The sequence below is a fragment of the Bombyx mori genome, chromosome 10 (assembly GCF_030269925.1).
Source record: "Bombyx mori chromosome 10, ASM3026992v2".
In the NCBI taxonomy this organism is placed as follows: Eukaryota; Metazoa; Arthropoda; class Insecta; order Lepidoptera; family Bombycidae; genus Bombyx; species Bombyx mori.
Window position 1 is genome coordinate 8038342 of NC_085116.1, and position 27575 is coordinate 8065916.

General features: G+C 35.7%; 3 protein-coding genes and 1 long non-coding RNA gene across 9 annotated transcripts in view; 1 reads left to right on the top strand and 3 right to left on the bottom strand.

Annotated features, from left to right (window-relative positions):
• Positions 1–1795, bottom strand: part of Cpr (NADPH cytochrome P450 reductase) — a 30558-nt gene extending 28763 nt beyond the window's left edge. Inside the window, 1 exon segment of the mRNA NM_001111364.1 lies at positions 1397–1795. Within this exon segment, the coding sequence (NP_001104834.1) occupies positions 1397–1593 (197 nt within the window). The 5' untranslated portion in view covers positions 1594–1795.
• Positions 1796–2110: 315 nt separating this feature from the next.
• Positions 2111–4981, top strand: LOC119629051 (uncharacterized). The gene is made up of 2 exons (XR_005245158.2): positions 2111–2250; positions 3417–4981. It is a non-coding gene; the product is annotated as an uncharacterized LOC119629051 (long non-coding RNA).
• A 1404-nt stretch (positions 4982–6385) lies between these two features.
• RpL23A (ribosomal protein L23A) lies at positions 6386–17968 on the bottom strand. Of its 3 annotated transcripts, XM_062670316.1 has the most exons (6): positions 17855–17968; positions 11930–12074; positions 10937–11574; positions 10344–10471; positions 6723–6899; positions 6386–6512 (listed from the first exon to the last, which is right to left on the bottom strand). In XM_062670316.1, exons 2-6 carry the CDS (start codon positions 11958–11960, stop codon positions 6428–6430), a joined length of 1059 nt encoding a protein of 352 aa, XP_062526300.1. In that variant the 5' UTR covers positions 11961–12074; positions 17855–17968; the 3' UTR covers positions 6386–6427. The 3 variants fall into 3 exon arrangements, with proteins under 3 accessions (XP_062526300.1, XP_062526301.1, NP_001037229.1); XM_062670317.1 differs by lacking the exon at positions 17855–17968 and having other exon boundaries at positions 6386–6541; positions 6668–6899; positions 11930–12089; NM_001043764.1 differs by lacking the exon at positions 17855–17968 and having other exon boundaries at positions 6390–6512; positions 11930–11972.
• Positions 17969–22268: 4300 nt separating this feature from the next.
• On the bottom strand, positions 22269–25617 carry LOC101737015 (serine/threonine-protein kinase PLK4). 4 transcript variants are annotated; one of them, XM_012689272.4, is made up of 3 exons: positions 25361–25617; positions 24787–24879; positions 22269–24461 (listed from the first exon to the last, which is right to left on the bottom strand). In XM_012689272.4, exon 3 carries the CDS (start codon positions 24357–24359, stop codon positions 22356–22358), a length of 2004 nt encoding a protein of 667 aa, XP_012544726.2. In that variant the 5' UTR covers positions 24360–24461; positions 24787–24879; positions 25361–25617; the 3' UTR covers positions 22269–22355. The 4 variants fall into 4 exon arrangements, 3 of the variants coding, with proteins under 3 accessions (XP_012544726.2, XP_004924821.2, XP_012544727.2); XM_004924764.5 differs by having other exon boundaries at positions 25302–25617; XM_012689273.4 differs by having other exon boundaries at positions 25521–25608.
• Between the last annotated feature and the right edge of the window lie 1958 nt (positions 25618–27575).

The window sequence follows — 27575 nt, forward strand, 5'->3', positions numbered from 1 at the left end:
ATTAAACAGTGGTGTTAGATTCCATTCATACATAATAGGTATTTAATTAGATAGATAAATAATTCGTATACTTGTACGATCAATAAACGGGCTGAACTTCTGGAACGATACTTTGTAATACTTAAACTTTTAAATTATTTAAGTCTTTCATTAAATAGGTACTAATAAATAGATACTTAACATTTTGTGGGCAGGCGTTGCTATAACTATAATAGAATCGATTTTGTTCATAACTAAGTCCGCTTTCAAGTTTATGCGTTCATGATAAAGAACTTAATATCTAGCAGGGTGTACCATAGCGCTCACCCAATTCCGACTCATTTCCCCTATAATATCACTACTCATCATCCGAGCAGTATCGATCTGGCACTGCTTAGAAACATAGTTCTGCGCTTGTGTTCTATTGCGCCATTTTGAGAAGGCGGCACGACATGAGAACCCTCTTGTCGCGGCCGCTGGAAACTACATACCCGATCCTGTAGACCGAATGATAAACAGTCGACGTAGCCCATAACACTTCATCACGGATCCTCCCGATCCATTAACGGTGCTTTTAGTTACCACAAGCACCGGTCACCGTACTCGTCGAACCCGTCTCTCGCGATGAAGGGCTCGACGAGCGAATTAACCCATAGACACAGCCCATTAAGTTTCTCGCCGGATCTTCTCAGTGGGTCGCGTTTCCGATCCGGTGGTAGATTCTGCGAAGCACTGCTCTTGCTAGGGCCAGTGTTAGCAACACTCCGGTTTGAGCCCCGTGAGCTCACCTAGGGTGAAGCTGAAATAGCCTCTCAAGGCTATCAGGATAGGTAGGAAAAACAAAGCGTTCTATCGAAGTAATGTCAGAGCTCAACTCCGATCAACGAACTGTCGCCATGCAGCTCGGCCGTCCTTATACCTCAGATTCAGTAACGAGGGCCATGATGGATCGGCGAAAACTCATCACCAGCTTAGAAGAAGCTTTTCACAAATCCTCCCTTACAGCCCAGATTCATCCCCATCCTCGCAGGCAAAAAAAAACGCGCTTATTTATAAAAAACTATGTATAAATATTACAGAACGAATGTTTGATCAAAGGCGAAGATTAGGAACGTAAATCTCAACATACTTCATTCTCTTATTCATCACTCATAACTCTACAGTTTCCTATTTCCTAATATTATAACTTCATAACCTTGTAAAATAATCAACAACATATTTGCTACAAAATAAATTATAGCAATTTTAGCATGTACAAAGTGTTCGCGATTCGTAGTTAAAATTAAAAACACTTACGGGCGCGTTGCCGTGGTCACACGAAATTTTAAAGTATTAGAAACGTCGAAAATTTAATTGCGACATTAAAGCTTAAAAAAAGTTTAACATAAAAAACCTCCATCATTTCGTTGTAACTTACTGAATTGAGTATTTTTCCAGAAGTATTTTGTCCCGCTTGCTTTCTTTTTTTGAATTGTAAAACCACCATATAGTACCTCCCAACAACAATGCCAACACAATTATGTCAAATGTGCTGAATAGTGATCCACCAGCAGCGGCTGCAGCGGCGGCACCGGCAGCTGCATCTTTCAGTAAGTCTTGTGCATTTTCTGACATTTTGTTAGGTTATAAATTTTGGCGTAATACGTGGTAAGAATCACTTGATTGGCGAATACACAAGGTCACTATTCGTTACTGTGCAATCAACAAGCACGACACGCCGACGGTGCGCCACACATGTAACTGCGTTCAACACAACACTGAATTTGATCACTATGATCTACGTGACTAGCGAGCTGCGGGATAGTGTACTGTCCGTACGTACCAGTCAGTACCTAGTTATTAAAAAAGTTAATGGAAGATTGTCACAGCCAGAGCGAACAAGAAATACAGTCAGCGTGACTGTTCTACACGATTACCAAAGCGAATGTACCCGAGTGGCGCCGAATCAGGTCGGTCGTCATCGCATATTTTGACCGACCGACTCCGACCGACCGACCGAGTGGCAACTGGATAATCTTCGGTTCGAGTATTATCAGTCACTACAAAGTGTTTGAGAAATAGTATGTTCCATGGTACCAATGCAACATCGTGTCTGCTCAATCACTGCGTAATTTGTTTGTTAAGTTTGATTTCATGATCATTAAAAATATTATGACTATTGTATAAATTGGAACATTGACTCGAAAGAGAAAAGATTAAAATGCGTTCCATAAACAATAACATTAGCTTAAATAAAATAAAAAATCGAACAGGGGGTTTCATTATAAAAAGGTGCGTATTTTAATTTTATAAGTTATACGATGAGACGAGAATGAATAAGTACAGGAGGGCTACACGGCGACGGAGTTTACCGCTAGTTTTTTTTGTTGCGTCATCTCTTTAGCAATTCAAATATTTACTTATCTTGGAGTCTTGACCCGAAAAAATGTGGATAGTTGGGAATAGTTGGGCTCTACATATATAGAGTATTATTCAAAAGGCGCAATTTAATTCTTTTTATACTGGCTAATTTCAATTATACAAAATTTATTTGTTAATAAAATAAACTGTAAAAAAAGAAAAATATCTAACGGAATAAAAATCCATATACCTACGTTTAAATTACACACATGTTATATTTGTATGCTTGTCCCTACTTGGAATTCTTTTACTAACATTTAATTAAGTAAACATTATATTAGTTTTTTTTTTATTGCTTAGATGGGTGGACGAGCTCACAGCCCACCTCATATTAAGTGGTTACTGGAGCCCAGACATCTACAACGTAAATGCGCCACCCACCTTGAGATATAAGTTCTAAGGTCTCAGTATAGTTACAACGGCTGCCCCACCCTTCAAACCGAAACGCATTACTGCTTCACGGCAGAAATAGGCGGGGCGGTGGTACTTACCCGTGCGGACTCACAAGAGGTCCTACCACCAGTAATTACGCAAATTATAATTTTGCGGGTTTGATTTTTATTACACGATGTTATACCTTCACACGAATGCACCGGACGTCTTATCCTTTAGGCCACGACGACGAGTATTTCATGTTTTAAGATTTTTCGCATTTAATTAGTTTTTTTTTATCGTTTATTTGATTTCATCCTTTTCAATTCGATTATAAATATGCGGACATCATATTAAAATTATTTACCCTATGTCACCTCTACAACTGAGACGAAACTAAAGACACCTCAGGTGTTGAAATCCATGAAAGTTTTACGCTGGCTGTACACGCTCGTTGCGACACCATGAAACAGGCCGAGAACTAGTGTGTACATGGCACCCTCGTCTCAACTCGTGGCTCTCGTTCGCTCTCGGAAGCGTTGAATTGAGGAGTCTCGCGATGAAATCGAGAGCGCGCCTGTACACACTCTTTATTATTTGTCCGCCAACCATAGATAATACACTTAGTATTTGAGACCGCCGCCAACTGCGTCAGTTTCTTCTAGGTCTTTCGCAACTGGCATCCGAAGTTCAATTGATACGAGTGTGGACATCGTTTGGTCTCGTATCGAGCCTCTACGAGACGAGAGGCGCGTGTACAGCCAGCGTTAGCTGTAGACCGAGAGTGCTAAAGGAAAATATTAAATTATTTTATATTCAAATATACTCAACAACGCCTAGAACACAAAACTTTATTTGTAGTTTTTTTATTGATTGTTAATTTTAAATAAATTAATACTTGTTTCAATTAAGCAGCTTTATTTTTTAGCAATATACAAGAAAAATCAAAAATGAAGAAACAATTAAGTACGACTTCAAACTGAATAAATATATATGTATATGTATATATATTTGTTCCAGATGTCAATCCCATAACAAATCCCATCCTTTTGTTCATGCATTTCATCAACATTTTAATGGAAAATTTGAGTATTTTTTTCTCATCCAATAAATCCGATTTCAGCTTTAGCGTGTATTTTTTTGCTTTTTGTTATAACAATCAAGGAACTGGACAAACTTTTAATTTTCGAGATTGCCGCACAAACTTTACAAGATTCACTTAAACGAAACTTGAAGTTTGCATACACGCACGCAGTACGACGTCATTTGAAGCCAAAACATATGACGAAAACATTTGAGTTTAAGCGCTATGGTTGCGTTGCGGTTGCGTGCGACTACGTTGCGGAATGATTAGCAACATGTGACAGACTTAAGTTAGATTGGTTTTCAGGTTGACTTTTTTATTTAGCCCAGCTGTTGACGGACTGAGATAAATGCACCTTCTGCATTATAGCACGACTTGTGTGCTTAATAAATAAATTTCGTAATTTGTGAAACAAATTATATTTCACGGTATCCTAAATAATTACTCACATCTACTATAATTACTTGGTGCGGGCACTGATCTTTCCCATATTCCTCTATGGGGCGGAGACATGGTGCATAAAAAGCCGGGATATCAAAAAGATCGATGCCTTTGAAATGTGGGTGTGGCGGAGGATGCTGCGAATACCGTGGACTGCCATGCGAACAAACGAGTTCATTCTGAGGCAGCTAGACATCCGAAAAAGGCTCTCTTCCATCTGCCGGGAACGTGTTGAGTTTCTTCGGACACATCATGCGGTCTCCCAAACATGAATTAGAGAAGCTCATAATTACGGGTCGAATAGAAGGCATAGAATAGAATAGCGTGGGGCGTCCTCCAACCAGGTGGACTGACGACTTAGTGCGCACGGCGGCAAGTCGTTGGATGCGGAAGGCGGAGGACCGCATTATGTGGAAGGCATTGGGAAAGGCCTATGTCCAGCAGTGGGCAGATAAAGGCTGATGATGATGATGATGATGAATAGAAGGCAAGCGCGCCGTGGGCAGAACACCAGCCAGATGGTCAGATCTAGCAAGAGAAGCACTCGGTGGTAGTCTGTACCATGCAGTCCATGCCACCCATGATCGGGCGCATTGGAAGTACGTCGCATGTGGTCGCGATCCTAAGTAGTGAGGGAACGATATAGAAGAAGACTATAATTACTATTTAACTTTTTGTTAATAAATACAATTGAATGTCATTCAACCTTGTATTTTTTTATATCACTCCTATCTTATCACACATTAAGTAAAATTATTTTCGATTGTTGAATAAACATATTAATCTGGAACATTAACTCCGATACTAATGAAAAACGTTTTAGTGTAGCAAAGGTAGATAAAGAATACGAAATTGCGGAAAAAACACGTCGCCCTCCATTTTAGTATGTATTATTGACGTGACGCAACAACAGGTCAGCAACTCAAGGTGACGGCCAGTCAGGCAACCTCGCTGTGCGGCAACCGGACGATTCATGAATATACTGGCAAATACAATTCCCAGGCCAATGAAAAACGTCCATTGTACATCAATTTTAGATTTTTTTATTTCATGCTCTAAATATAGAAATTTTACTGGGTAGGTCTTGAGTCCGCACGGGTATATACCCTATCTATTTCTGCCTTAAAGTAGCCATGTTTCTCGGTTTGAAGGGCGGGGCAGCTATTACACTGTAAAAACGGAGACTCAGGTGGGTGGCGGCATTTAGCGTTGATGGCTATGGGCTCCGGTATCACATAACCCCAGGTGGACGGCGAACTCTGCCACCCGTTTGAGTAATAAAAAATAATTAGATAATGAAAATATTTATCTGCAAAAGCGAAGGTGGCGTAGGGCCTTCTTCTATTCATATATCAATCTTTCGTACTCATATAAGGGTATTTATGCTCACATGCGTTGTGATCTCGCAAGAACTGTAAATTTTGGTCAAGCTATTGTTGTGGGACGATAAACTTGGTGTGCACCTCAGCATACATGGTGGCTCTGCATTGACATTTTTTAACTTTCAATATTAACTCACGGAAGTTTGAATTTCAAAACACAATTTTATAATTCAGTTTTTAGTTAACTTAGTTTATGATATATAATTGTTACATGTCACGAGCCCAGTCGTCCACAACTGGACATAGGCCTTACCCAATTTACACCACCACTGAGCTGTGTTCAGCTCTCCACATCGCGCCACCTAGCCAGGGAGCTTCCCACATTACATCGTACATATTACAATAAAAACTCGATCAATAAACAACTTTTAAACAATTGTATCAAAGATCCTAGGGTAGACGTAATACGAATAATATTGAATTTTTCCGAATAATATTGAATCATTCCAAATTCCTCTTAGAATTGCACCAGCGAGTAAAAAGAATTTTATGAACATCGTATTCCTCCACCATCCTTAAATTGGAAGAGCCACATTAAGGAGAGGGCGATATTTGTGATTTAGACTGGTGTAGCGGGATGGCTGGGCAGTCCTGTGCACGTCAAGTAGTATTTACAAATTTTCAAGATTTTTAAATTCTTTATGGCCGGATTGTGAACCTATTATTATTTATAATTAATATGTTTACCATATATAAAATGTATATATAAAGTTTTTAATCAAACAAGTTTATTTTTGTAAATTTTTATTCTTAGAAAATATGGAACAGTTTATATGATGCCAATTTTGTTGGCAACGTCCAATGCGTCATAATCTCTAGCGAGTCGTACGTACGCTTTCTTCTTACCATCAGGCCTGAAAGTAAGAATTATAAATAATTAAAACTGTAAACTCTCAAAGCATATTTGAAAAGATTTCCTGAAAACAATCAGAGATGTGCAATTTTTATTTCATCCTCAATCAATGAGATTCCCACTAGATTATCATCATTTCAATAAGTTTAACAAAACTAGGATTGAACAATTTGCCTTAACAAAAATATAAAATAGAAGTCATCTTACAAACCTGATGAGTGTGTTGACTTTAGCAACATTTATATCATAGAGTTTCTTGACTGCAGCCTTGATATGGTGCTTGTTTGCACTTGTGTGAACAATAAAGACCAAGGTGTTGTTATCTTCAATCTTCTTCATTGCTGCTTCAGACGTGAGAGGGAATTTAATGATGTTGTAGGCATCCATGCTGTGAAAAGCGATAAAGTTCTAGTTAAATACTAACTGCAGCAATGACAATAGCCTACACAATCGTTTTTATAATAAATCAATAAAATTGAAAAACTCGTCTTGATTAATTTTATGAACATAACCTTGTATCAGAGATTTATATAATTTATATTAAAAGATTGACTATTTTCATAATAGCAATTACAAGTTTTCAAGATTAATATTACTATAAATTCAGTCTTCCTTAATGTGACAGGGAAAACAATTTGAGCTATATAAAGAAAAAAATAAATTCTTATTAGGGATACTACAGGATAAAGATAAATTATTTCTATATTTATGCCTGAGTTCTGAAAAATTAACCAAACCATATGTTAAAAAGCCCTTTGAACTCCTGACAATTATAGGCTATGGATACTAGCTACTCTGCACTGTTTTATGTTTGTACATGGTATGAAATATTGTCTTACTCCATATCAAGGGGGTGAAAGGCTATTTAGTATATTGTAATGGTTTTGGGTTGCTACAACATAAAGAAAACTTTTACTAAAACACTGTTACATAAATAAAATCAATGGGTGGATAGAAATATGGAGCACAAACACTTTTGTTGCAGTGTAACTGATTGCAATATTACCTAGATTAAGTTAAATACAATAAAGAAAGTAATAAGTTCTTTTTAGACTAATTATTTTATGTTACTAAGTTTGGTTGCACTAAGTAGTAGAAGAAAAATATTAATATTAGTGTTTATTAATATATTAACTTTGTTAAATAACTGACCAATGATAACTATTACATAAATAAAATCAATGCGTGGATACAAATATGCAGAGCGCTCTTTTGTTCCTGTATAACTCATTGCATTATTAGAAAAAATAAGAAATATTAATATTAGTGTTTTTTAATACACTAATTTTGTTAACGCTAAACACAACTACTGGAGCTCAAGGTTGACTCTACCACAAGGCAGGTAGCAATTCCAGACAACTATATACTACTTATAAACAACATTCTTTATATTGCTTGTCTCAAGGTGAGCCAATCTACTGGCCGACTGTTCGAAAGACAAGTCAGATTTACTGAACTTCTTTATCACCAAGAATATGCCCCAGGCACAGCTGAGCGTCGAATCCGATACTGATCTATACTCTGATCACACTGCAGTGATTCTTAACATAAACTCTACTTTATTGAATGAACACCCACCTAAGCCATATAACAAGAATACCAATTGGGAAACCTACCAAGGGTACATCAATAATAATGTAAATTAAAACATCCCTTTGAAATCCACTGAAGATGTTGAGAATGCTGTAAAAAACCTAATGCAACTTATTCATGAGGCACTGCGCAGATCTACGGCAGCAAGGAGATTCCCAGTTTTTTTTCACCATTACCCCCTAAACACATCAAAAATATGGTAGCTAGGAGACAGAATCTGCACAAAATATGACATAGCACTGGCTATCCTGCTGATAAGACAGCTTTTAATAGGGCTGAGGAATTAAAATACCTAAGGCAATGAACGAAGACAAACTATAATCATTCTTAAGAAATTTAAAGGCACCTCCAGACACCCAACTATCCTCTGTGGAAAGCTACTAGAAAAATAAAAACGCATGTACCACCTATTAGAACACTTACTGGAAGCAGGACAAGATGTGATCTGATCTCAAGGATGCCTCAACTTTCACAGAACACTTCAAATTAGTGTTACAGCCTTTCCCAGGATTATACTTAACGCACAATGATGAAGTTTTGAACTATTGTATTTCTCTAATGTAGATGTGCCTACTGCTAATATACACAAACCTGATGATAGTAACTAATGAAATTAAGAGCCTGAAAGAGGGAAAATCACAAGATTATGATGAAATCAATGCAACTATGTTTAAACATTTTCCTAAAAAAGGCATACCACTCATGGCTATCATCTTAATGCATGCATTAGACTGGAGTGCTTTCCTTGCCAATGGAAAATAGCCCAAGTGGTGTGGTATGCAAATGCAAAGCATGGAAAACCACCTCACAGTGTAGGTTCTTATAGGCCAATAAGCCATCTTCCAGTAAGTGGTAAAATTTTGGAAAAAGCTATTCTTAATAGAATGAGCATCTGCTGAGTGCAGCATCTTCTTGCACATCAGTTTGGCTTTTGTGAAAAGCATTGAGTAATTGAACAGATTAATTGCCTTGTGGATGTCATAAGTGAGACACTTGAAAACAAACAGAAATGCTCAGCTGCCTTTGTCAATATCGAGTAGGCGTTTCACAAGGTGTGGCACAATCGAATGTCGAAGTTTAAATTTTTTTTGCCACACAGTTATTATGCAATTTTTATTAAGTCATATCATCACAGATGCATGAGATTAATTCTGGTGCAACAAGGCATCATACTCAGACCTGTTCTGTACCTCATCTATATAGCAAATTTACCAACCAACAGAAACACTAATTGCCACATGCAGATGTAAAGCTATAATATCTGTTCATAACAAACCTACCACTGTTTCTGAAAACTTGCAAGCACATTTAGATGACCTTTGGAATGGACCTAGAAATGGTTTATTAAGAGCCTAGTTAAAGTAAATCAAGGGAAATCATTCCTTGTTACATTTAGCGTCAGGAAACAAACCTGCTCATCTGTAAGCTTATATAATGAAAACAATACAAGCAGAAGATGCAAAATATCTTGGCATTCATCTGGATCAAAGACTGACATGGCAAAAGCACATCTGATCTAAGCGAAAACAATTAGACATAAGAAGTATGTACTGGTTGACTGGAGAGAAAGCCCAACTTTCGCCCACAAGTAAATTTTTAATTTACCATCTTAAAGCCAATATGGACATATGGCATACAGCTTTGGGGAACTTCCAGCAATAGCAACATCAAGATCTTTGAAAGGTTTCAAAATAAAACTATAAGAACAATGCTAAGAATACTGCATTACATAAGCAACAAGATATATAAATGGACCTAAATTTCCACACAGTGAAAGAGGAAATAGTAGTTTACAGCATGTCAGCCAGTCAAGTTATTGACACACGCCAATAAATGGGCGTCGGGCCTAGGAGGCACAGGAGCAGTGCAGTTTACTAGACAAAGGAGGCACAGTATACCTACCTTAGGAATTAGATAATAAATCTTACAATAAAAGATTAAGATGTCACTGGACACCGGACACTATTTATACTGTTAATAAGAACAAAAAAACAGACAAAGGAATAGCTCATTGTTAATTGAAACAGATCACTACATAACAATTAAAAAAAATTAGAAAATAAGTCACTACACCCAGAAACATAGACAAAAGGCTAACTCAGTACTACTCCTCTTAACAAATTATATACATATATAGATGTATATATACATTTTTACAGAATTCCATCTTCAATTTTTAATACACTACAACAAATTACATTTATTTTACAGAAACATATTTCAAAAATTAGGTACTAACCGATTTCTCTTAGGCAGAGACTTCCTTGGGTATTTAGGGTGCCTAGGAGGTTCAAACGTCTTGGGTCTGCGGAAATGCACAGAGTTGCGAATTTTCCGTACTCTCTTCCCATGTTCACCTTTTACAACCTGCAAAGTGAGTTTTAACATAAAAAACAAAGTATTTTGGGTTACTTAAGCTTATAGTACATTATATTATTCTAAAATAGTATATTTCTTCTCTCACATCTTCTATTTCATTTTATTAAATAAGTTTTGAATTTTATAGAATGACTGACTAGTTTCAACCTCGAAGAGCACCATACCATCTTTCACTGCAGGTATCCTTAGAGCATGACTGAAAAATAACCAAGAACTTCTCATCCATAAGCAACAGTGCCCACTCACTGTCAGATGAGCCGTATACCTATTTGCCTACAAAGGCAGCTTAAATAGAAAATCTGGCCCTAGCATTTAGTTATAGAACATCATATATCATGGTGAGAATTGATATTAAATAGGAAGCTTTCAGTAATCACTTAACACAAGTTGGGTTTATCTGCCTATCTGAAGTTGTTAAAATAATTATATCTATTTAGATTTTCAAATACTTGCCTTCCTCTGAGCCTTAAGTGCTTTAGTAACAGGTTTCACTACTTTTTTTTGTCCCTTAATCCCAGTCTTTTTGGGCTTCGGTGCAATCTTCAATTTGGAAACTGCTGGCTTGGGTTTGGCAGTTTTGGCTGCTGTTGCCGCAGCCTTCTTAGCTGAAGGTTTAGCACTAGACTTAGCCTTCAATGCTGCTGCTTTAGCAGAGCCAGGTTTTGCAGTGGGAGCTGATGCAGTTTTCTTTTCAGCAGGTTTAGATGTGGGTGCAGCAGCAGCAGCAGCAGCAGGCTTTGCGGCAGCAGGTTTGGCGGCTGCAGGCTTTGCGGCTGCAGGTTTTGCGGCTGCTGGTTTAGCGGCTGCGGGTTTTGCAGCTGCAGGTTTGGGAGCAGGGGCTGCAGGTTTGGGGGCAGAGGCAGCTGCTTTCGGGGCAGAGGCTGCTTTCGGGGCAGGCGCAGCTGGTTTCGGGGCAGGCGCAGCTGGTTTCGGGGCAGGCGCAGCTGCTTTCGGGGCAGGTGCCGGTGTTTTGGCTGACGCAGGTTTAGTAGAGCTTGCAGAAGCTGCAGGAGCTGCCGCAGCCTTAGGAGCTGCAGCCGGTGTTTTGGCTGTTGCCGGTTTCTTTTCCGCGGGTTTGGACCCGGAGGACCCTATAAGTGACAGATACTCATAACCTCAATGATCGAAAATTTAGATTTTAGAATAATTAAACACACTCGCAAAAACGATGTATTCTAACGAACTTTAACTGAAGCAAAAAGAATTCATTCATCTATTGATACTACGATTGTTTTCTCAATAGAGTTAAAAGTGATACACAAGTCACAACACAGATACCGCGTGGCTAACGTAAGGTGGTTACTAACACACGTTCCTTCACAGCGTTTTTACTGAATTCAAGTTGTTGCGAGTTTATTTTTAAGGGTTATTTACATTTGTGCTTTAATAGAAATTGTATTTTTTTAAACCTTGTCTACAAATAATGCTTTATTTAATTATAAATACCGGATTTCTCGGGTTGCTTCTTCGGTGGCATCGTGACAAAGGATGGAGAAAGTGTTGCCACAATAGTCCAATGTTGCCACCGTGTCTTGACTGACAGTAAAACTAGTTTGGTGTAAACGAGTGATTTACTTGCAATTGACTATAACTGAACAGCAAAACTCAGTAAATTAATCAACTTAATCAACTTTGCGAATTACTTATAGCCGCGCAAAGTCTCAACCCTTGCTAACTAGTTCTTGGACTAAATAAGTGTATTTGTTTAGTTTTATCGGAGGATTTCACCAAATTGTAGGATTTTCGTCATAAACAAAACACACGTAGTTACATTCCTTAGTCGATCGAGAGCAAATAACTTGTCTATGCACGACTGCAATAGCCTCTAAATTAGTCTGAATTAATTATTTAGCCGATCTGCAATATGCTCAGTTAAATTTTAAGATGGTAGTTTTTAGTACGTTATTTTCTATATTACAGTTACGGGGTAGTTTTCGAAAAAGAGTAATCAATTATGATTTAATTTTGAGATGCTAAAATAAATAATACCTAGAGTTCAAGCATTAGAATTAAAATATATCAAATGTGAATGCAAGAGTTTTTTTTTTTTTTTTTTTTTAATTTTATGACCTGGTGACAGAGACCTTTAGGTCATATCTTATTTGGAAAATGTTCATTGCTTTGGGGTCACTACACTTCACTTCACTAAATTTTGTCATTTAAATTGTTTGAATTGTATTTTTTATGTAATTATAAATTGGTTTATAGGATGTTGGATCTTTTAGTAAAAAGTTAAGTGGCGGCGGGCGGGAGGAAGAGACACACTTAAATGCATTGGTATCACTAAGTTCACTAGCCAGCACAAGTCTTTGAATTATGAAACTTTGGCAATCGAAAATAATGTGATGGATCGTCCCTTCTTCTGCTTGACAGTGTATACATTGGTTATTTGAAACAATGCCAAGTCTTGCTAGGTGTGACGGCGCAGTATTATGGCCAAATCTCAATCTGTTTATTGTTGTGATGAAATCTCGACTTTCACTAGTTTTCAATTTGTCATACCATGGTTTAACAGGCAGGTTATCTTGGATACTTCCATACCACTTTCCCTTGTTTTCCTGATCTTTCTTCCACAATTCCGTCCACAGAGTGTAAATATTTTCTTTAATATTTAGAAAATAGTCAGTGAAAGGTACGAGTAATGAGTCTGTAACGTCAATACTGTTTATAGCCTCACGTGCAGCTTTGTCAGCTTTTTCGTTGCCCGTTATGCCTCTATGTGAAGGAACCCACATAAATGCTATATTTACATTCTTATGATGATATTTATACAAAAGCTCTTTTATAATATACAAGACGTAATTAGTTTTATAATTTACAGATATATTACTTAAACTCTCTAGCAGGCTTAAAGAATCAGTTATTATTAAAAAGTTTGTACAGCTATTAACCACAGTAATTCGCAGTAAGGCTTGATAAACAGCATAAGCCTCTGCAGTAAAAATGGAACAAGATTCATTCAAAACAAAGCTTTGAGAAAACCTAGCCTTTGAATCATAAAATGCTGCATGCACATAGTTATTCCCTTTGCTGCCATCAGTATATATAGTGTAATATGTATAGTTTTGTGACAAGAACTGAATCATATCAGAATTGCTATTAATTGTACTCGGGATTATATTTATTGGATATGAAATGGAGTGATAACTATTAGAGTAACATGGCCAAAGGGACTGTTTACTGATCTTTTTATACTTATTATCTATTTCCAGATATATTATGGACAACGGTGGTGTATATTTGTTAAGAAGGGTTATTCCAGTTAATAATGAAGGAGGGGTGATGTCTAGGTATGGTGCAATTTTTTTAACTATTTGCATATTATTAGAAGATAACAATTTGAGACAGTATCTGTGTGCAAGTAAGAGTCTTCTCAAGATTAATGGCATAACTTTTGTCTCAACTTCCATGGCCCTTATGGGAGTTGAGCACATTGCACCAGATATTATTCTCAAAGCTCTGTTCTGTAATATATCAAGTTTATTTGCATGTGGGCTATTCAAATAAGCTAGAGAGCTATAATCAAAATGACTTCTGACTATCGATTTGTATATTAAAGACAGTATTTTGGGGTCTGCACCCCATGATACTCCAGCAAGACATTTCATAACATTAAGACCTCTTAAAGCATTTTTTGAAATATGATTAATATGTGATTCAAAATTTAATTTCTGATCTATTATTATTCCCAAAAATTTTTTGCTGGTAACCTTATTTATAATTTCACCATTATAAATGACATTATAGATTGGTGTATCCTTGCTGAATATCATTACATTGCTCTTGGATGGATTAATTTTTAAATGTAGAATATCATTGTAATAATAGAACAATTGGGATAAAGCTACATTAATACTGTCTATTGCTACTTGTAAATTATAGTTACTACTATACAAAACGATGTCATCAGCAAATTGTAGAATATTTACATTATTATTTACATTATCTATAAAGTTGCAGATTTGACTAGTGTATATATTATACAATAATGGAGATAAAGTAGCACCTTGCATTGTGCCTTTCGAGGCAGATTTTGGACCATATAGCATATTATTGTATTTTACATATACTGTCCTTTCATTCAAGAAGTTATATATCCATTTGCAGAGTTGTCCGGGTATTCCTAGCCCTGACATAACTTTCACAAGTATACCAGGATCTATACTGTCAAAGGCACCTTGAACATCAAGGAATATACAAACAGTATGTAAATTTTTTTCCTTCCCATGTTTCAGATCAGATATTAAAGAGATGAAACTATCAGCACAGCTTCGCCCTCGCCTAAAGCCATATTGGACATCAGGAATGATGTGATTAGCTTCAACATACCAGTCAAGACGAACTTTTAACATTGTTTCAAAAATTTTGCCAAGACATGAAGATAAAGAAATTGGTCTATATGAGCTAGCAAGTTCTGGTGCCTTGTCTGGTTTGAGTATCGGAATAACACACTGTGTTTTCCATGCCTGTGGAATATAGTTGTTAAGCCAAAGTAAATTGAGGATATCTAGAAATAATTTTTGAGCTGATTCATCCAGATTTTTAATCAATAGGTAAGGGTAGTCATCCATACCTGGTGTTGTATTACGTCTAGATTGTAAACTTATTGTAAATTCTGACCATGTAAAGGGTTCAACCAAAAATTTTGAATTTTGATTGTCATTGTTTAAATTAAAATAAATATTCAAGTTACTGGTCTGAATTAAATTACTATTGTCTGTTAAGTTATCCAAAAATGAGGGAATGAATTCATCTCTATATGACTTATTGCCAGTTTTAACACCTTTAAACATTTTAAGTAAATTCCAAATCTTACTAATGGGTGTTGTTCTACTGAAAGTATTAGTTAGATTATTCCAACCAATTTTTTTCTGCTCTGCTATTGTTCTTTTTTTCTGTGCATCCTTTCTTTTATAGTTAATATAATTCTCTATGGATGGTACATTTCTATATAATTTGAGAGCATTATAAGATGCAATGACACTTTGTTCACAAATATCATTCCACCAGGGTGTTGGCAAACGGCTTTTGAAACTATTTGATTTTGTAAGTTTAGGAATTGTCATAGTTTTTAACGTATCCAAACAAGAACAGAAAGCACTATAAGTTAATATAGGGTCATTTGAATTTAGGATAAAATTATTGAAAACTGTTCTGGAAAGAGTGTTGTATTTAGTCCAATCTGCCTTTTTATATAAAAATCTGTCTACTGGCGAACCAATGTGATATTTATCAATAATTAAGGATATTTCTGTTATTGTAGGGTAATGATAACTTCCCATGGCATCATGATGGACAGACCACTCACACATAGATGCAAGACTCGCACTGACGAAGCTAACATCAATAGCAGAAGGATTTCGTCTAGGATAGTTGACAGTTGTAAATCTGCCATCATTCAAAATGCATAAATCTAAGTTGTCAATAATATTAAATAAGCTGTGACCTCGACTCTTACTAGATAAACAACCAAAAGCTATATGATGAGCATTAAAGTCACCACTTACAAATATTGGTTTTGGAAGATTATAAATTATACTCTGTAATCTATTTAGTCTGATATGACGACTAGTAGGTGGACAATAAACACAAAGAACAGTCAAACTACCACTTACTGTTGATAAAGACAGAGCAGCAGTTTGAATGTCCTCATAGAATGTAGTGTTAATAATATTGTATTTGAGGTATGGTTTAATTAATATTGCCACACCATTATGACTATTGTTTGAATTTCTGTTATAAATATTGTAACCTGATATTTTAAATTTGTTATCTTTGAACCAGGTTTCATTAAGTAGACATATATCAATGTTTTGTTGTTTCAAGAATTGAATGAGCAAGGGTTTTTTACTATTGGCACTTTGAATATTATACTGAGCAATACGTATCTTAGACTGTGAAGGACCTAGATCCATTATTTTAGATTTTTAATTAAGATATCCTTAATTGTTTTCACTGTAGTAGGTGAATTATCACCCTTATTGCCTAGCTCCACCAATGTCTGTACAAGGGCCATAAGTACATCATTGTTGGAGACAATTTGATTTTTAATATTTTCTAAAGGCAATAAATCTTGTTGTTTATTTACATTATCTACATGTGTATTTACAGGCTTATTTACAGAATTATATAGAGGCTTATTTACAGAGTTATATACAGATTTATTTACAGTATTATATATAGGTGTTTTTGATGTTGGAAGTGGAGGAAAGTCATTGTTATTTACTTGCTTGGTTGAGGTAGCACTTGCATAAGTAATTTTAGATTTCTTTTCCATAATTTTCTTCATTTTAATTGGACATACTTTTGAAATGGCAAGATGAGGTCCGCTGCAATTTGTACAACAAATTTCAGTGGGCTTGTCACATTCCTTATATAAGTGCTCACCTCCACAAATAGAACATTTTTGTTTACTGTTACATATTTTAGCTGAGTGGTTAAACTTGAAACATTTGAAACATTGTTGCAATGGTGGTATATATTCAAAAACTCTATAAGAGAATAAGTCGTATTGAACATTGTCTGGTAGAATATTAGATAAGAAAGTAATGCTTACAGTTTGTAAAGGAACATGCTCATGTCCTACTTTCTTTGTAAATCTTCTGATAGCAATAATTTCATATATTGACGATAGCCTACTGTACAACTCTTTATTAGAAATGTTAGCTGGAACGAATCTTATTATTCCAGTCTTTTCAATCTGCGCAGCAGGAATGAAAGCTCTCATGTCATATTTTTCTAAGAAAGACGAATTCTTAATAAAGTTATTTGCTGTGTTATATTGTTTAAAAATAACTGCTATTTTATTGGCATTCACTCTTTGAATTGCCGTCACACCTTTAATTTCCGTTGCAAAAACGTGGTTTAAGTAAATAGGGCTCTTGTTGCCCAGTCTGTCCTTATTAGTTGCTTCGACAAATACTTTAAACTCAGTATTAGCAGAGTTCTCTGGATAAAGTCTTTTATAGTTTGGTTTAAAAAAAGGCAAGTAAGAGTCATTACGCTCACCGCCTCCGCCAACGCCAAAGTCCACCTTGGGGTCACCACCACGATCCTCAACGCGAGGACGTTTATTTGAGGTGGGCGGGTTATCCCCGCCCCCCTCGTTACCCTCCATTTCTAAGGGTCACCACTAATAAATTCAACTATTTACACAGTATTTTTATGAAAAAATAACAAAATTGAAATAAAAATGAAAAAATTTTCAAATTGTACGCGCGCTCTTTTTGGAGTTCCCGCCAAAAGTCGAATGCAAGAGTGTAAAGCGCTGAAGGTAGATTAACAGTTGGTGACACATCTATGGAAGAGCCATTACTACTAAAATTATGTTTATTTAATTTCATTAGCCAGGAAATGGGGATTATGACTAACCAAACCAAAACAAAAATGATGACTAGTGATCGGAGTAGGATAAGTAGATTCAAAGATTGATTTTTTAAGCTTGCGTCAAGATATTATGACATGGACTTGCCATCTCTAATATATTAAGTGTATAATCTATGCTTGCCATTTTATCCATAATGTGCGGGAAGTACCGGAAAAGGTTCCGTGATTTGAACTATGGAATAAAATAAAATAAATCTGTGCTAACAAAATCGTTTATTATTAATACAATCAACAATTATTTTTAATTAAACAAAAACATAAATAAATTATTTTTAACCCTCATCGGATCCAATTTCTATATTTAAAAATGTTAACATTATGCTTCAAAAAAATGCCTAAAACATACATACATAAGAAAATTATTAAAGCTTACCTGAACTAAAATAACTTGAAGTAGAAATCGATGTCCGTAGATACATGCCAAATTCGTCGTTTTAAGAAGGTACCAGAAATCAGTAAACAAGCGAGGGTGAGATTATTATTCACACAGCACAGGAATTTCACAAATTGGGAGCGCACTCTACGAACCTGGAACACAGCGCGCGCGCATCGTTTTTTCTAACAAACACCCAATGAGTCTTACAGGATTCTTGCTACTGATTGGTCGTTGCGTGCGGTCGATTCGTTGTAAACATAGATGAACATGAGGTAAAGTAACAAAAAACCCTGTCTAAGTTTTGTCTCGTACTGACAAGCGTCATTTCTAATTCAACAGAAAGGGACAAAATACGGTGTAGTTATTCCAAGGTGTTTTTGTATAAAATAAAATAGGTATTGATTTCTTTCACCATTAGCTAGCACTGGCAGCGTAGATTAATATTTTTAATACATTTTTCACCTTAAACACAGATTCATGCAAATTTCAAAATTCCGGAACAAATATCACAATAAATATGAAGTTCCGGTATTTTGGAGGCATATCCATATTATCCTTTACGTTTGACGTCAACGACCTTAAATCAATCTACCTACTCCGATCTCTGTTGATGACGGAAGCGACAACGATATTTATTTGCCGCACATAAACATATTATGCTAAAAGTAAAACCACTGAAATTTATTAAACACAATAATAACAATGAAAAAGATGATTCGGCGTGGGAATCCTTTTATCGCCTTCTCAGGACCATTCCAAATTGTCACAATACCCGCTCGGGTTCTGGAGAAAATCATGAATTTTGGTCGGAAAGATCCACAGTTTTATCAACCTAGCGTTCCATTGATGTTTATGGTAACAGCAGCAACCCTTACGGGCTCTTTCTATAAAGCTCTCAAGTGTACTTACGTATTGCGGAAAGGCTCGACCGTATTTCGGAGCCAAGAATAGAGTATTTTTAAGCATTGTCTTATCTATATATGCAGGAATGAGCACTATGAGTTGAAGTTGTAAAGTAAGATGAAAGATAGAAAAAAAAATGTGTGTGTGTGTGCAAGTCACACACGGTAGAAGTGAAACTTATAAAAAATGAAAATAATCGCAAGGGTCAATCATTCCGCAGTGCAATGGAGCAGCCGCACCCCGGGAGAACCACGGTATCCCGACGCCAGGTAGATATGATTTAGCAAGAGAAATACGAGAAACTCTATCAACTGTGTAACATCTCGTCACCGCGATTCAGGAATTGTTGAATTTAGGTACAGCGATATCTGTTGATAACAAACTAAATATGGCGCGTAACGGAAGAAATTAAGATGGCGCGTAACCGAAAAACATTACATACTTTTTTTCTCCCTACGTCGATAAAGAAGTTTCACTTCAAAATTTATTTGTATGTTTTATACAATAAGTAGTAGATTTTAAAATTCAATTTAAATAAAATGAATTATAGCTAAAACAAAAAGATAGAAAAATAAACATTTAGAGCGAGGATATGGAAGGTAAGGAGCACACTCTATGTATGAAAAAGTGTCCGTCGAAAAGTGATCAGTTAGAGTGATGCCATCATAAGAACTGCTATGATTTCAAAGATAACACCAAAAGTGACATATAATCAACTCTGCACATTTATCTCCATTTAAAACTGCTACATTCATACTTTCTAAGCTAGCACTTTTTGGTGAGTTTCTAGTTCTAATTTGCTGTTTAAAGCTGAACACTTCTCCAAATTATACCGCAATTAAGAAGTTATAAAGCCTTTACCCTCTTTAAGTGAAGGTTAAATTGCAACCTCATTAAAGATGTGTAGCTCTTGAGTATTAGAAGAGATTTAAATCACTCACACCGATAGAATGTATCACTAACTCCCACTAGCTCCGAATGTATCAGTTTTAGCACACTAGATCACTAGCTTATTTGTCTCATAACATGTATCGTGAATTGATGAGCGAATGAAAATGAATGAGTGAGATAGATGCATTGTGTGGCCGGCTGACGATTTACGCTAATTTCGTTTCGACGTATTGGGTTGTCCAGGAAAAATGTACACTATTTCAACAGAAGCAAAGCTTAACATAAATCATGTCTTTTTAAAACTAAATTTATATTTGCCTTATTCTTACATAAAAAGGTAGCCATTAATTTGCGAAGTTAATATTACGAATAATGCGATGCCATATTAAAAATATATATATTTAAAAAGTTTATTAATGTGCTTAATTCTCTGGTAAGCTGCATATTGTAAATATTCCATGTTTAATCATAAAACAGTGTAAATAAACTATATTATGTATTAGTAATGCTGATAGCTTTAAGAGGCTAATTCAGATTCACCTCGGCCCTAGCAAGAACAGTACTTCGCAGAATCTACCACCGGATCGGAAACGGACGGGTTCGACGAGGACCGTGACCGGTGCTTGTGGAACGTAAAAGCACCGTTAATGGATTGGGAGGATCCGTAATGACGTGTTTTGGGCATACTACATAGTGTTTTGAAGTCGTTGTGGCCTAAAGGATAAGACGTCCGGTGCATTTGTATGTAGCGATGCACCGGTGTTCGAATCCCGCAGGCGGGTACCAATTTTTCTAATGAAATACGTACTCAACAAATGTTCACGATTGACTTCCACGGTGAAGGAATAACATCGTGTAATAAAAATCAAACCCGCAAAATTATAATTTGCATAATCACTGATGGTAAAACCTCTTGGGAGTCCGCACGGGTAGGTACCACCACCGCGCCTATTTCCGCCGTGAAGCAGTAATGCGTTTCGGTTCGAAGGGTGGGGTAGCCGTTGTAACTATATTGAGATCTTAGAACTTATATCTCGAGGTGGGTGGCGCACTTACGTTGTAGATGTCTATGGGCTCCAGTAACCCCTTAACACCAGGTGGGCTGTGAGTTCATCCATCCATATAAGCAATAAAAAAAATATACTAACATGTCGTTCGTTCATCTACTTAATTCTACTTTATATTGTTCTTTTTTTAAGGAATTTTATGACCTGGTAATTAAGACTTTTAGGTCAAGTCTTATTTTAATTTTAATGAAAACTTTTTTAAATTAAAAACGATATTATGAAATAAAATGAAGTTGATTCATATGAAACATCGTATGAAATAAGATGATATGGGATGAAATATAATATCAGTAAAATGGTGGTAATTAATTTTCTGAGACTTTTACAGTGGACTTTTTGGAGGATCCCGAGAAGTTATGTTCAGCGGATTTGTTTCATTTTCCCACATTTGTGCACTTTCACAGATACTAAACAGTTAATAAGCCACGTTATTACACATTCAAACCTGAATAAACACTAAATAGACAAAATAAAACAAATCACACAACTTCGCGTTCCCGCCAAAAAGTCCACACTTTTTATGGTACATATTATTATCTATGAGTGTATCACAGGTAAATTTTGGAGGCAACGGTTCCTATTTCATTTCAAACAACAATATTAATTGTTAATTAGTAAAAATAGCAGTAGCGAATATTTAAAATAGTTTCTTAAATTGATCTAATAAAAGTATTTTTATTAGATCACTATTTAATAATACTATTTTTAAATAGTAATAATACTATTTTAAAATATATATATTTTAAAATAGTATTATTAAATATATTTAATTAAATATATATATTTTATTATTTTAATCTAATAATACTATTTTTATTATTCACGACCCTCAGCAATGAGGAAACGACAGAGAAGAAGAAGAAGAAGAATAAAAGTATTTATTGTTTTTTTATTAATGCCAACTAGATTCTTCAAATTGATAAGAAATTTCGACCAGAGATAAATCTAAAATCAGTCATATGTAAATCGCTCTTATTAGGTAATTGTAACATCAGCTCAGAACACTATCTTTTCTTATTGCCGGTGTAGACAGACGAGCATACAGTCCATCTGAAGATAACAGCAATTTCAGGGGCATAGCCAAGCTTTCTAGTAAGCCCAGTAACGAATCTATCAACTAAGTTGTAAAATGTACTTAAAATAAATGAATATGCGTGGAAAGTATAATTAAATCCATATAATAAGATCGAGTCACTACAATTTTACAGGCCAATACTATACAGTATTCTTCAAAATAGCCTATAGTCTATTATCTGTTGTAATCACTGTAAGCATGATTAGAACTACTTGCACCTCTGTGAAATGAATCTATGTTTATCACTGGTGTCATAAGATTGCTGTTAATTCTTCCTTGATGTGGGGATGAAATGTTTTCCATTGAATATGTGGGCCTTCTACCAATAATTAACGGGTAACATTCATCAGATAGGCATGATAGTGTTTCTTGTACACGCTTCATACGACCTGAACATTCTTCAAAATGTTCAAATATAGATTTTAATTCTTGAACCCCCACAGCATTACAATATGTTTTCAAATTTTTATCAATAATCTTCAACCCTTCTGAAGCTGTATTTGTGACCTTTTCCCCAGTATAAAAGAATGCTTCTAAATCTGTTCCATTTTCCATCAGTTGACACTTGGCTAATTTAGAATATAGTGTTATTTTAGGAGTTTTGGCTTTGACAAGATCAACAAAACGTGCAGCATATAGATATTTCTTCCAGTGCTTTTGTGGCAAATTATGATACGAAAATACTTCATCAGGGTTAGGGTCATGCTCCACATGAGGATAATCTTTGGTTTTTTCAGTGTCAGGTTTAAAAATAACAATTTTCATTCCATCTTTAGAGATTTTGCAAACTTCTACAATCTTTTCTTCTCTATTTTTTCCTTTTTTCTTTATAAACTCTACAGTTACTCCTAATGGTTCTATTTTCAATATGGCATTTCGAGTTCTATGAGATATTGTTGGTAATCGGTCAGCACATAAGGGTGGGACATTTAATGAATTTGTATTAATGCAAGCTTTGGGAATATTTTCTTTATTTTCATCACTATTGCTTTTGGAACTCATATATTGAGTAGACTTGCATTTGACATGTAAATTTTTGAAATGCATGAATTCATTATCCTTATCATTGTTATTTTCAATTACATGTGGCAAGACTGTATGTTGCTTCTTGTGCTGCAAAACCTCACCGTACAGATTTCTCGCAATATTACTTGGTGGCTGATTACTGGCACCTTCACTAAAATGTGTTAATAGTATAGGATCTTGCATTCCATTAAAAATATTGAATGATACTGGTCTTTTTTCTTCCATTGTTGAGCTGCTAGATTGAGGCATACCAAGATACTCAAATTTTAATTTGCTATCATATTTAAGTTTCGAACTATGCTGTGTGCTGTGTACAGTGGTAAGAAATCCAGAATCTCTTGATTCATCTTGTTTAGACAGCATATTTAAGAATGGATGTTCCATTATACCTTTTAAACTTATTCTTTTTATCGGATCTTTGCATAGAAGTTTTTGGAGTAAATCTTGTGCTTCCCTTGATAGCTCTGATGGTATTTTATAATCAGCATTAATTACTTTATTTAAGGTAGTTTTTATATGCTGAGTGTGGAAAGGAGGACTTCCTACTAATAAGGTATATAACATACAGCCCAATCCCCAAACATCAGCTGGAAGGCCATGTACCTCTCTGGAAGCAACTTCTGGAGAAATATAATTAGGTGTTCCACACATTGTTACATGTTTTTCATCTGGCCCGTTTAGTTGTGTGGCAAGGCCAAAATCAGCTATCTTGACTTTTAAGTCTTTAGTTAAAAGTAAATTATTTAAAGACAAATCTCTATGAATTATATTATGAGTGTGTAGGTATATTACACCACTAAGAACTTGCCGGAATATATCTGCAGCTGCTTTTTCATCAAGCCCACGTGTACCAAGTTTAAAGTGTTTTGCGAGTTCACCATTATGTGCTAGCTCTAAAACTAAATAAACATAGTGTGAATCTTCAAAAAAGGTGTAAAGCTCTAAAATTGCAGGATGCTTTAGTCGAGAATGTATTGTGACTTCTTGTCGCACTCTACTGATCATTCCAGAACTTGCCATCAACACTTTGTCTATCATTTTTATAGCAACAAACAATCCACTGTTTCGACATTTTGCTCTATAAACATGTGCAAATCCACCTTTGCCTAGATGTTCCAAAATTTCATAATCTTCCACTTTCTCACCAAACATTTTGTTTCATTTAAAATACTCTTATATCATGTATAAAACTATATTTTAAATGCACTTTATTATTGTATGTTGAGTTGTGAAGATCCATTATTGGTTGCTGTACTGAAAAAGGTATATATTTTGAAAAAAATTGAATTTTATCACACATTAAAAAAACAAATCTATATAAGAAAGATGTGAAATAATTGTTTACCACAATAATACCATTGCAGATAATTAATCATTAAACTGAATTGCTTGAGACTTTCTTTATCAGCCATTAAATGATGTTGCTGAAAAGAATGTGTGCTATGGGTGTTTATTTTATATTTTCATTTTTCAAGCAATGCACCATTTCAGTGTAAAATTAACCAACATATTAAGTACTAAAATATAAAACAAATATAGATATTATAACGATAGAAATTACTATTATTTTTTAACTTACTTTATTTACTACCCATTTGGCATCCTCAATGCTTTTCGAAATTATTTCTTTTACTCGCTCAGGATCTGGTTCAAATTTATGTTGTTTAAAACTCTGAAATATGTTAACTTGTGTAATTTTTTCCTTTTATTTGGATATTTTATTTGAGCATTACAATCATCAGAATTAACCTTCAAACACAAATTCTGATGCTTAATTATAATTTTTTCCGTTTGCCGTTGAGTAATATTAGATACTTAAACAAATTTACATTTTAAATAAGCATTAAAACCAAATATATGTAGTTAGTTTAACCAATTAAATAAGTTAAATCTACAGTGAAATAGAAAGTTTTAGTGCGAGAAGTAATAATCTTTGAGGAGGTCTATGAATTAGTAGACTGAACAACAATTCAACCTTGGAGAAACTAAGTTATGTTACTTAGATTATATCGTAAATTTTATTATGTGTTATGCGGGTTGTTATCGTATGTTGGTTAAAGGTAAGGAAACACTTTATTGACATAAATTGTTTACCTGTTTAACCGCGAATTTGTAATGCGAACAAGCTTTCGGAGGTAATTTTTCACACTCACGTAAAAGATGTTTGTATAATCGTAGTGAAGTCATAACACTCTTTGCAGTATTAGAACACAATCGTGTGGCATAATTAATAAATATCATTGATTTGTATCAGTGTGCTTTTCTTTTCAATGAATAGTGTAGGTCCAATATTTTACTAATTATGTACCGTACCTATGTACTATAAACATAAAAAGCTTGTGTTCAATAATATTACAAGACGCTTGAAATCTTGAAAAGCTTTAGAGTCAGTCCAAAGAGTTTTGTTTTATTTGCCTCATTCAATTCTACAGGCAAAGGGAATATAACATGTACAGGCTTACGTCGCCGCCGAGCTGGGGACTGGAAAGGGTCTTTCGCTTGATTTCGACTCTTATCAGAGACGTCCTCCTCCAGCGAAGGTCATGGGAATACCTGAAGGGCTCGAGGCCACGTGGTCCGCTATCAATATTCTAGCGTACCGCTGCAAGCAGAACCACCATGTGTGGGCGCATTAGAATGAGCGAACGGGTAGCGATGTATCGCGTTTCAGGCACAGTAGGCTGGTTGCCTCGAGTTCCATCTCGGGCGAGAATTAGACGATGAGACAGATCAATCCATGGGGTTCAGTCAGTAGTCGTTTTGAAATCCGACATACCAACCATACCCAGCCTGGTCCCCCATCTGCCCAGTATCCGTAAATTCTCATACGTAGTCCCTCCTTCCTGGCTTCTAGGATTCTATATCAGCTTAGGATTGGACGTTTGGGTGGGAGTGCCGGGACTCGCTTAGAACTCAGGGGCTATCCTATCATATCCATACACAACATATCCATCCCATGTGCCCCATTGGTGTGGGAGCATCGTGAGTGGATCGCTGCCTGTCCAAATGTACAGCAGGACACCGGCTGACGCTGTTGTTGTTTCAGGTAGTTCCGCCGAAACAGAACCAGCTTATCGAGTTGAAACATGGTATAGCACCAACCAGTCGCTCTTTATTTTATATATATATATATATATATATATTAATACGTGAAGCAAAAACTTTGTACCCCTTTTTACGAAAATTGCGCGGACGGAGGAGTATGAAATTTCGCACACTTATAGAGAATATAGACAAGGAGTGCACAATGCTCATATTTTTTAAAAATAATGCATAAAAGATACATTAAATGAATAAAAAAAATATTACACACACTAGGTACCATGTATTTGACGCACACACGCATGCATACTACATAATTATTGTCAAAGTTTGTTCTTGACGTTTTTGGTCAAATTGAGAATAGATTAAATATTGTTTATCTTTAATATTATTTGTCTATAGTGTAGTCTTGGCGAAATCTGTGATTATAGAAGAGGTATAATATAGTCTTATATTATAACCATATTAATGTTCAAACTTATAATTTCAATTAATTATAGTCGAATTTCGACTACTGCGGGACGGGACCACTAGTTTTATATTAAACAGTAGCTCACTACAATCCATTAGCTCTGGTTGCCTAGGCCTTGTTAGTTTCCCCGAACTGGATCGCTGTAAGAAGCCCTCTCCTATAAGGGCTTGAACTGGATGTATTATAACGTCCAGCTTCAGGATACATGGCAAAATCTCAATCAACATTAAATTAAATATTATTCAAAACAATACGCAAACCTCAATTTTTTTGTGATAACCTGTTTTTTAAAAGACATTTATAGTCTAATGCCGGCCACTGACATGCGCGCAAACATTCGTACATTGTACGAATGTTTGCGCGCATGTGAAGGGCCGTCAAACATTCATTCGCAAACCTAGCGGCTGTGCAAATGGGTTCGCATACTCAATTTGCGAACCCGTTTGCGCTTCCTCCTACACTTGTTTACGAATGTCTCACGAATTTCTCCTCCTTTTTAATTCGTCAATAGAACATTGAAGAGAAAAAGAGTTTTGAATTCTTTCCCAGACATCATTAACAGCCATGCTGTTTTTATGGGATTTCTTTTGATGAAGATACGCTACACAGTAGACGTCACGAACTATAAAAATGGCGTATAGTATACGTCCGTTACCTTCGCAACCGTCGGCGCAACTGGGCAAGCGAATGTGTGGGAGACTACGCGAAGGTTCGAGGTTCGCGCGCTTTGACGTCTGTTAAAAAACCGACACAGCTTGGAAAACCACGAATGCAGCGAAAACTTTGCATAATCATTCGCAAATGTCGTCCTACACTTGTGGGTTTGCGTATTCGTGCGCATGTGAGTGACCGGT